Below are 10,980 nucleotides of genomic sequence, written 5' to 3'. Positions count from 1 at the left end.
CCCCGCGCGGGGCTGAGCGGGCGGTGCGGGTGCGGCTCCGCCCGGGACAAACCCTGCTGGCTGCACCGTGTCCCCGTGTCCCCACGGACACACCCGCTCCGGAGGCTGCCCCATGTCCCCACGGACAGACCCGCACCGGAGGCTGCCCCGTCCCCGGCAGCGTTCAGGGCCGGGCTGGATGGGGCGCTGAGCAACCTGGGCTAGTGGAAGGTGTCCCTGCCCATGACGGGAGGTTGGAATGAGATGAGTTTAAGGTTCCTTCCAACACAAACGTTTCTATGATTCTACAGTCTCAGCTGTTCTGCTTCATTCTTTTGCATGAAATCACAGAAAGAAAACTTGCTGCTTCAACAAGCCGTTTTTTATTACTGGACTTCACAGTCTATTTAGCACATTAAAACAGTCCTTACTGTTGAGTCATCAGACAGCAACAACGAAGCGATTGTTAAAACAATAAAGTTAACAATGATGTCTTTTAGAATGAAGTAAGATGCACAGAATCCAAGCATGCTTTTACTGATTTAACCATCCTCAAGAGTCACTAAACCACCATGAATTCTCGATCTCCATCACAGCAGCAACGCATCAGCCATCTGCCAGCATTAGAATGTCACACACTCCATGGGTGGCATTTACTATTGACTTGGTTTTCCATCATTAGTAGCATATAACATCATATGCTGTTTTCTGTGCTGTGCTTTTCCAGTTATACAATCTCCTCTTTCTCTAAAAGAGAGAAATATGGAAGTTTGCGGTTATAACAGGGTGTGTGCAGGGGGTTTCCTACATTCTGTAAGAAACAGCAAATCTTGTGGCTATTTGCTATTGTTTATACTTCAATAGTAACAAGATATTCCTGTCAGGCCTCTCCCTTTACTGTGTTTGGGGGTGTACGAAGATACCTTGAAATACACCTCCCTTTAAGGCGTTTTAAGATGCTACATCCCTGTCTTATTAGAAAACATTACATAAAATACACAAGGAAAAGCAAAGAGAAGCTTTTCCCGACGCTTAAATAAAACAGGCCATTTCCCTGCTTCAGAAAGACGCTGCCCTCATCCAGCAGAGCTCTTTTACGTGCATAAAGAACTGGAATCGGTTCCTTCTGCCAGGCCTGTGGAGCATGACCTCGAGCATGGACAATGCCTGGGGCTACGGGCAGGGGCTGCGCGTCCCGGCTGGCCTGGGCTGGGCTGGGCGGCCGCGGGGTGCGGGCTCGGTCCGGCCCCGGCTGGAACGCGGACGTGGCTTGGGGCTGGCGGCCGGGCAGGCGCGGAGGGGCGGGAGGAGATGGATGGAGGGGCGGGGACCATCCGTGCGAGGAGAGGCGGGTCCCGCCACGGCGGCCCTGCCAGCCCGGCAGCGCCCGCGCCGCGCATCCGGGGGTGCGGCGGGAACTACCGCTGGAGCGGGGGGAACTGCCGCTGGAGCATCCGGGCCTGCGGGGGAACTACTACAACTGGAGCATCCGGGGCTGCGGGGGAACTACCGCTGGAGCGGCGGGAAGCACCGCTCCCCGCTGGAGCATCCGGGGCTGCGGCGGGAACTACCGCTCCCGGGGACCCCGGCGCCCCGCGGGGCGCAGCATGGAGAGCCCCGCGGTGACCTTCACGCTGGCCTACCTGGTGTTCGCCGTGTGCTTCGTGTTCCCGCCCGACGAGGTGCGCTCGGCGGGGCTGACGGTGCAGAGCCTGCTGTCCGCCTGGCTGGGCAGCGAGGACGCGGCCTTCGTGCAGTACCACCTGCGGCGCAGCACCGGCACGCTGCTGGCGCACTCCCTGCTGCCCCTCGGTGAGTAGCGCCCCGGCTTCCCGGAGTGAGCCCCCGAGCTTTGTAACCAGCGGGCTGCACCGCTGCACATGCACTCACAAAGGAATTGCAGTTTGAGTACAGCCTGGGGAATGAGGGGCTGGAGAGCAGTGCCAGGGAAAGGCACCTGGGGCTCCTGGGCAGTGGGAAGTTGAAGGTGAGCCAGCAGTGCCCTGGCAGCCAGCAGGGTCATCCCTGTGCTGGGGACATGGCCAGCCGGGCAAGGGAGGGATTGTCCCGCTCTGCTCGGGGCTGGGGCGGCCTCACCTCGAGTGCTGGGGGCAGCTTTGGGTGACACAAGATAACAAAAACATGAAACTGTCAGAGGGTGCCCAAAGGAGGGCACGAGGATGGTGAAGGGCCCTGAGGGGAAGCCGTGTGAGGAGAGGCTGAGGGCACTTGGTCTGTTCAGCCTGGAGGGGACAGAGAGGAGACCTCAGTGCAGTTACAAATTCCTCGTGAGGGGAACAGGAGGGACAGACACTGATCTCTGCTCTGTGGTGACAGGGACAGGAGCCAGGGAATGGCCTGAAGCTGTGTCAGGGGAGGTTTGTGTGGGATATCAGGAAAAGGTTCTGCCCCCAGAGGGTGGCTGGGCACTGACTCCAGCCTGATGGATTTCAAGGGGTGTTTGGACAATGCTCTCATGCACATGGTGTGACTCCTGGGGTGTCCTGTGCCGGGCTAAGTGTTGGACTTGATGATCCTTGTGAGTCCCTTCCAGTGCATCATCTTCTGTGATTTAACCAAGGAATGCAAATCAGCTTCCTTTAGCCATATAATTCTCCTAAAACTAAGTGGCATGGCACAGGTAATTTTTTTTAACAACCAAATTCAGATGGCTTTCCTTTAGGTATATAATTCTGGTAAAAGTCATCGATGCCTAAGAATTTACCTCAGCTTGCTTGAGACAAGAGGCTTGACTTTGAAGTCATCCAGAAATACAATACCTCTCTTGGAGGTGAGCTCACTGGTTAGATAACCATATGATTCAAGGGTATCTCTTTTGCAGATATTTGTTTTCTGAAAGTAAGTTCTTTTTTCCCTTGCAGGTTATTACCTTGGTATGTGCTTTGCTGCACCTGAAAAACATCTTTGTTTTTTCTACCTGGCTTCAAAAGAGTGGAAAACTTTCTTCTTCTTCGCCATTCTCCTCCCAGCAATCACCAGTGCCCTGGCATATTACTGGTCACGGAAAGGTTGGAATAATCATCCACTAGCCCGGACACTCGCTGTTCACGCCCTCCCACAGTCAGGCTGGAGGGCAGTAGCTTCTTCCATCAACACAGAATTCAGGAGAATCGACAAATTTGCTACCGGGGCGCCAGGAGCCAGGGTGATCGTCACGGACACGTGGGTGATTAAAGTGACCACCTACTGTTTACATGTTGCCCAGCAGCAGGACATTCACTTGACGGTGACAGACTCCAGACAGCACGAGCTCACCCCAGACTCCAACGTGCCCGTGCAGTTCCTCACCATCCGCGTTGCCAGCGTTAATCCCTACGTCAAGGCATTCGATATCCGGTAAAACAACTGCTAAACCTGTTATGTTACGTGTGTGCTGTTTTGATGGTGCTGAGGGAGCACTACTGTGACCAATCTGGAGACTCATCCCTTCCTTTCTGGTCCCTGCCTGGTGTTCAGGGCTGCTGTATGTGCATTTCTGCCACGCAGTGCAGGGAAGGTTGTTTAGTGCAACACTGAATACACAACGGATAAACAAAGGGATTGGCCTCTTTGATCCATTCTTAGGGAGAGGATTGTGCTGGATGCAGAAAGAAGTAACTGGATAAAATTAGGTGAGAGATGGAGAACGGGAATGAAAGGTAGAATTTTTAGTCTTTTAAATTTTGGGTGAGGAGAAATAGCTATTTATCTAAAACTGTTGTTCATCCACGACTTTGGATTTTTCCCTGTGCTTAAGGCTCACAATTTCATCAATGCTCAGAAGAGCTCTCACTGAGCTACTGCAAGCCAACTGCCCCTAAAACAAGGAAGAAATGTTGGTCCCTTTCTGACTTAGGTGTTCTCATAACAATAAATCATAACAATTGTGAACTGTGAGGGCTTGTTTTGCAAGGGCCCATGCTGTTTATCTCATCGGTCTCTGTGTATCCAGGCTTAAGTACAAGTTTGGCAGAAACCTCTGAGTAGAAGGATGCTCAAGTCCTTGGTGTTGTATTATTAAAAGCCATCTTAGTGCTCCTAAAATTACATTTGAAAAGGTGCCTTTTTGCTGTAAATTTGTATGTCAGGAGCATTTATTAGATACTTAAAAGCATGCAGATCACCAGACTTGTAGGTGTGCAATGGGACAGGCACGAGGAAGGCAAAGAGGTGATTATGGTAGAGATCCAGGTGAACAGAACTCAGAACAAGAGGGTGGTTAAGGTCAGCATGACAATGCTAAGAAAAGAGACTTTTATAGACCTGTGACAGTGATGACCAAATGAGTATTAAACAATTAATGATTTTCTTCTGCAAGCACTTCAGTGCCAGAATACACCACAGCTGAGAAAAACATGACTTGTTTGACAATTCCTTTTATAGAAAAAAAGTCCTAAGCCCAAACTGTATTTTGTGACTAAACAGAATAGCATCAAGAACAGTGTTTAAAAGCTGTTCTAATAAGATGTCAGTGATAGTAAATCTCTGCTAGAATGTAGCAGAATCATACAGGGTCATTGTATATATCCAGAATCAGAATCAAATATAGTGAGGTGTTTCTGGAAGAAAAATGCTTTTGTGCAGGTGGGCCACATTTCTCTGCTTGTTCAGTGTGAATTGTTCCTCTGGTTATAAATGTCTCTGATTTGTATGGACAGCATCTGTTAAGTGACATTATCCCGTAGCAGTAAAAACTAAGCCAGCCTTGCATTGTGCTGGGCTCTGGGAATTCAGAGAGTGGTAGGAAAATGAGGGCAGTGTTCCAGGGACTTCTCCCTGAAAGCTGTTTAATGAGTGGAAACATTGAGCTGGAGAGTTTTGACACTACAGTTCAGAACTCTTAAAAAGGGATGACAACAGGAATATATCACTGTAGGATTTGTGAGAGGTCTCAGGTGCCACTTGAGTGCTGTGGACATCACTTAAATTTAATTTACAGAAGCAGCTGGTGTGAAACACAGCTTGCTGCAGCCTTAAATCAGCAGTGGTTTGTGACCTTTGTGAAATTTCTGTGATTTAGATTGTATCATAAAATCACAGAACCTGATAGATTGACATTCTCTGCTACTTGTGTAGAACTATATCACCTTGAGATGCCTGCTGCATGATACAACTAATTTCTCCTAATTAAATTCCTCAGGAGTTTATAATTGAGAATTTAGATATTGTCTAAGTAAACAGGCATTAAAAAGGTGACAGAAATGGTGCAAACAGCATTGTGCAGTTAATGCATGATTTACATACCTACATGGCTTTTTGTTCATGCTGATTACTTCAAAATCCTTTGGTTTTGTATGATGTTTTAGCTGATCTCTGACATACCCTGCTGGCAATCTTACACAGATATGAATGAGGACAGCATGTTCTGTTGACCAAGTTGTGCCAAAACCAATAACTAAATAGCAGAAGAAAACAAGAAAACACAATTCTGTGTATTTATTCTGACTAATAAGTACCAGCTTTCCTGTGGATTCACTTCAGATGTTAACCTCTGCAAGCTACTATCAAGGTATTTGGGTGGATAATCATGGTAACATTTTGCTCCATCTTCTCTTCTTCAGGTTGAACTCCACAGAGTATGGGGAGCTCCGGGAGAAACTCCGTGCTCCTATCAGCAATGCAGCTAATGTTGTGATCCATCAAAGCCTTAGTGATTTGTTTTTAGAAACCTTTACATCTCTGGTGGAAATAAACCAGACATACCACGTTCCAAGCACTCAGGTGAAACTTTCTATCCATGTGAGACTGTAACAATTATACTTTCAATATAGATGAGCCTGTGATTACTGTGTAAATGATAAATGTTTACCTAGGGCTATCTCCAGTGAATTATTAAGAGAATTCATGGTTGTGAGGTTAACAAAAAGGTTTTATTAAAAATATGGATTCAATAACAAATTATGATTAAATTATATTTATCATGTGATTACTGCTTAATAATCCTCATTTAATAATTAAGCAGTATTCAGTCAGTAATTAAATAATAATTGAACAGCAGTTAAACACCCTGCTACTCTCTACATTTCTAATCATTCAGCTAGCTTGCATAAAATATGTTTGAGATCTAATATAAACTGTTACTCTCCTTTCTGTAGATAACAGATACCAAGTAAGGGATACCAAGTAAGGTCTCCTACCTACCTGAGGCTGCCCTACAGGAGAGCTCTATGGGCTTGGGAGCTGCAGTCACTTACTTAGAGTGTGACTGGTGGTTAAAATGCCCCTTGCTGTGGGTACAGCTGTAGGACTTACAGTTTCATCTTGTGATACTGATAAGCCCCTGAGAAGAGATGACCTAGATTCCTTAACTTCCTGAGAAGATACAGCCAAGCACAATTTCTTAGGGTGTGCACAGCCAAGGCTGGCTCCAGTCAGGCATCCTAGTCAGTGATGCCAGGAACCCAAGTGCTCTTTGCTCAGTCAGGGTGATGCTTCCTTCACAAATGCTCACCTGCTGCATCACTAAACTCATCACAAACCTTAACTTCTGTTCCTGCTACGAGGAACAAACTGTATTGTGAGCATTATGGTTTTGAGACTTGAGAAATGGCATTGTGAAATAAAGTCCCCTGTAATAATTGCTACTAAAATGTTACATGAACACATTTGGAAATGATGACCTTGCACTTGCAGAAGTGCAGGGTCATCATTTATGGGGAGCCAGAGCCACAGCTGCTGTTGCTGTTCTTTAGGCAGTTTGCTCCAATGCAGCTTGCTTTTCTAGACAGCCAGGTTTTGGTGGATCTACTGCTGAAATAAACTAATAATTCTTAATTGGGGTTTGCTTTGATTATAATTATTATGGCTATTATTATACGGTGTTAATTATAACAGCACAGAGTCCTACTTCCAGTAATAGTCACAGAGACCTGGTCATTATTATACTTGTGCAGCAGCTGAAGTGTGACTGCAGCACTGTCCAGTGTACCAGAGGGAACCAATTAAACCAGTACTGGTGACCCTGCAGGGAGTCTGTGCCCACTGGTTCAGCTCATGGAGTGAGGGGTTGGTACCTTTGGCAGTGCTGTGCAGCTTATATGGTTTGTGAACTAGCTAAAATAAAACTGGATCAGGTGTGTCTGCACATTATGTTGTGTGTGTGATTGCACTGCCAGCAAAAAGAGATGGTCACAGTAAAGAGAATATATTAAAGGTGCTTTCTTGGAGAGTATTTAATTTGTGACACATTTAAGTGGCAGCTGAGCTGCTGAACTTGGGTTTGACATTGGGTGATAAATTACATCACAGATGATGATAAGGACGTTAAAAATACAATATTGAATTTTCCCCCATTCTGAAGCTCCATTAATATTTTTAAAAGTTAGTTAATCTTTCTATGATAGAATTTTTCCTGCTTAAAAGCTAAGACCTAATTTCACAAGTTAAATCTGAGTAGCTTTTGTTCATCTGGATCTGCTCCACAGCCCAGCTCACAGGGCAGCTGAGCAGGCACTTGAGCTGACAAGGGAAGAGTCACTAGAGATGGGAACTAGAGACCACATAGAGAGCTGATTTTTGTTCCACCAGGAGCATTTTGAACAGATTCTGGTCTCTGTGCCTATTCAGTGTGCTGTCTTTTGAGCTTTGTCAAGTTCTTGGACAGCTGGAAGATGTGGGAAATGCTAATAATTGTTTATTAATTGTAAAACACTTCATAGCAAGATGTTGTCCCCATATGCAACTGCAAGTTCATGTGGCATTATTAACTGTGGGCAAAATCAGTTATTCCAATTTTATCAAAAAAAAATTAAGTACATTTCTGGACCTTCAGGTTGAGCATCCTTGTGTTCAGTACAGCCCTAGTTTCCTCATTTATGCCTCTTACTTAGATGGAAGATAGGAACAGCCATTTGCTGTTTCAGTGTTTTGGTTTGTTTTCCTTACTTTATACTGGTCCATTTTTTGAAAAACAGCTTGAATGACAAATCTGGCTGCTTGCTTACCTTGCTGTGGCTGCTGGAAGCTCTTCAGAGAGTGAAAGAACATTTATTTTTCAGTCATTTATGCTTAATCAGTAGTGTCATGCAGCAGTTCTGAGTTTTCTGTTCAGAGACAAGCTTTGCTGTCCTTTGTTAGAGAGCATTCTAGTAAAACCATTTGATACCCTGTGGTGGGGCAGTCCTGCCACAGATGATTTTCTAAAAGCCTTTTAAAAAAGCAGTAACAGGAACCATTCTGTGCAGTTCACAACCTTGATGGTTTTTCTCCTCCCTCAGGAGCTGGAGCCATGCATAGGCTGTATGCAGACTATTGCCAACATCAAGCTCATCAAGAACTGCCAGGAGCCCAACGAGGGGGAGTGCCAGCAGTGCTACTGCCGGCCCATGTGGTGCCTCACCTGCATGGGCAAGTGGTTTGCCAGCAGGCAGGACCAGCAGCACCCAGAGACCTGGCTGTCGAGCCAAGTGCCTTGCCCGACTTGCCGAGCCAAGTTTTGCATTCTAGATGTTTGCCTAATACGATGAGTAGTAACTTGGGTATGTTTTAACTTTTTTAATTTGACTGTGTTTCATAGTGGGTTTGGTTTAAGGCCTGCTAGATCTGTTTCTGAGACTTCATGTTCGACCAGGGTACAAACTCTAAAGGTTTCTTTTACAGTGTTGAAAACAGATGTAAATCTTTTCAGTTCCTTTCCACTTTTACCTTATCTGTGGATTTTACTCACACGATGTCAGCTTCTGGATTTTAATTTTGTTTAAACCCCTGTTTTCCTTTCTTACCTTTTGGATGGAATAAGGTTATCCTATATTTGCAGTACCGTTGTTTTTTCAGGTTTTAACGTAGGTTAAATTCTTTCTATTTTTAAATTTAACTTGGGTTTTGATTTTTTAATAAAGGGCTAACTGAGAAAATTGCTTTGGTTAGACTTCATTGATACTTTTGTTATTCTTTAATCCAGTTGTAAAGTTATTATTAATCTTTGCAGTTGTTTTTCAAACAAGTGCACCAGTTGTGTTCCTTCAGCTGGAAGGAGCTACTTCCACTACATCTACCACAAAGGGTTGCTGTAGGCTGAGAAATGTAATCCCTGAAGATTTACAAGTCCTGTATGGACCTTTTATTCCATTAATTTGCCTCTAGCATACCTTTTGATGGATGACTTTATTGAAAACAGAAAGGATTTGTCAACCCATTTACCTCCACTGCTAATACATGGTTAAAATCTGTTGGTTTCCAGGAGCTACATTGCTTAGGGTTTCAATGTTCTTTAGGTGATTAGACTTTTTTTTTACATACATTTGAAGAGCGTGCAGCAAACATCTGAGCTTTAATTTGTAAATTAATATCACAGGTGGGACAAATAGAGAAAGAAATACTTTAAAGCTTTGGTCTACAAGAATAAAAGCTCTTAATACCTTCCACCTGAATAATCACAAGGATCTCACCAGTAAATCATGGGCAGAGGTGGCATGCCAGTGCTTACATGACAGCCTCTTGATTACCATGACAGGCAACTGGTTTGAGCAGGATCAGATGGCAGGATGTAAAAATGGTACAAGTATTGGAAGTACAGCTGTGAAACATTTCATGAGTCTCAGCTGAGCTACAGGTGGTGAATGCACCTACCTGCACTTGCAACCAGCCAGGAAATGGTTACAAATGTGGCTGCAAGCAAGAATTCATAGAGGGGTAAGGAACTGAAGACAGATCTGACAGCATTGCTTGAAAACTAACATTTAATTGGTGGTGTTGGATTTTAACTTTGGAATTTTTAAATCATATTCATTTGTAAAAATCCAAACTGGTTGAGCTAAAGAACATTTATTGCTTCAGCATATCTCAGTTGCTTTATATACAACATCTACTATGCAATTAAGTAAATTACCTGTTAATAACAGTGGCTTCTCTGTTTTCCATCACCTGCTGTTTTGGATTTTATGGATGTACAGAGTGAAAATTTGACACTGAGACAGGTTGTGTGGATTTATCTCTCTTTCCCAAAGAGATCTTCAGTGGCATGTTACTCTTCATCTGAATAGATTTAAATGGAGTTCTGGAGTTTCAGGCAGATTTGTTGCTAAGTCTGAAAACTAATAAAAAAACCTAGAAGTCAATTAGCAATTGAATTTAAAATATTTCCTTAGTACTTCTGTGGGAAAGTTATTTCCAGATTTAAAATGGTCTCTGCAGGATTTTTTAACCTTTGGAAGGTTCTTGCAGGGCAGGGTGGTGTGTCTGACATGCACCTATCACTACACAGCAGCCTTCACAAATAAGCATTTTGTAACATTTGCTTCTGAAAAGTTTACATAATGTGTCACCAATACAAGGGATGTGGTCCTTGAAATAGTTGCAGAAGAGATGGTATGATTTTGGAGCTGTGGTTTTGCCACCCCCATTCAGTTCCTACAGCACTTTGCCTGTTCAGAATAAAAATATTCATTGCAAAGAATGTGAGGCTAAAATCATAAAGGCCTTGAGAATCTCAGATGCTGGTAGGTGCAGATGGTTTTATAGACTAATGCCAGGTCAGTTGCCAATAGTATCTCATGTAATAAAAGCTTTAAATTCCTAATTTCTACTGCAGTGGAATCTACTCTGAGTTGACTGGAAGTTTTCACTTCAGTGGAATTTTGCTTTTGTTCATCCTACCTCTTTTGTCAATATAAAAGTACAACAGAGTAACAGTCATTAGTGTTTTATACCCTTGCATCTTTTAATGCACAGAAGTGCCTCTTAAAAAACTTAGTAATAATTACCAAAACAAAATTATGATTTCTGTTAATGATAGTACTTGACTTATATTCCTTAAAACAAGTAGTTTTCCCCAAGTAAATTCTCAAAGTAATCTGACATGCCTCTGACATTTGTGAGCTTCTTAAAAGCTGTGTTAGAGAAACAACTTGGTAAAAATCCAAATGAACATGAAAATAATAGAGTACAAAAATAGGCATTTTTCAATGTGATAGCTTCAGGTTATCATCCAAAGAGCCACAGGGCCATTTCTTTAAGGTCCCTTCCACCTCAAACCTTTCTCTGATATTGTAAAACTTGCTAGAC

At 44.0% G+C, this 10,980-nt stretch overlaps 1 protein-coding gene and 1 long non-coding RNA gene across 2 annotated transcripts; one reads left to right on the top strand and one right to left on the bottom strand.

The window, feature by feature from the left end:
* Positions 1 to 346: 346 nt before the first annotated feature.
* LOC139599740 (uncharacterized) lies at positions 347 to 1,450 on the bottom strand. The gene is made up of 2 exons (XR_011682295.1): positions 1,078 to 1,450; positions 347 to 726 (listed from the first exon to the last, which is right to left on the bottom strand). It is a non-coding gene; the product is annotated as an uncharacterized lncRNA (long non-coding RNA).
* Positions 1,365 to 9,817, top strand: TMEM129 (transmembrane protein 129, E3 ubiquitin ligase). The gene is made up of 4 exons (XM_071447304.1): positions 1,365 to 1,791; positions 2,862 to 3,336; positions 5,541 to 5,700; positions 8,196 to 9,817. The coding sequence occupies exons 1-4, from the start codon at positions 1,587 to 1,589 to the stop codon at positions 8,442 to 8,444; spliced, it is 1,089 nt and encodes a 362-aa protein (XP_071303405.1). The 5' UTR covers positions 1,365 to 1,586; the 3' UTR covers positions 8,445 to 9,817.
* The last annotated feature ends 1,163 nt before the right edge of the window (positions 9,818 to 10,980 follow it).

Source organism: Agelaius tricolor, unplaced genomic scaffold (assembly GCF_023055355.1).
Source record: "Agelaius tricolor isolate 1412-34295 unplaced genomic scaffold, bAgeTri1.0.p SCAF_24, whole genome shotgun sequence".
Lineage (NCBI taxonomy): Eukaryota > Metazoa > Chordata > Aves > Passeriformes > Icteridae > Agelaius > Agelaius tricolor.
This window is presented reverse-complemented; position numbering and strand designations above follow the sequence as displayed.

Bases quoted from the DNA above. Each gene is read 5' to 3' on its own strand.
- TMEM129 (XM_071447304.1), top strand. From the start codon at position 1,587: ATGGAGAGCCCCGCGGTGACCTTCACGCTGGCCTACCTGGTGTTCGCC. The intron at 3,337-5,540 runs GTAAAACAACTG...TCTCTTCTTCAG, and splicing joins GTCAAGGCATTCGATATCCG to GTTGAACTCCACAGAGTATG. The intron at 5,701-8,195 runs GTGAAACTTTCT...CTCCTCCCTCAG, and splicing joins ACCACGTTCCAAGCACTCAG to GAGCTGGAGCCATGCATAGG.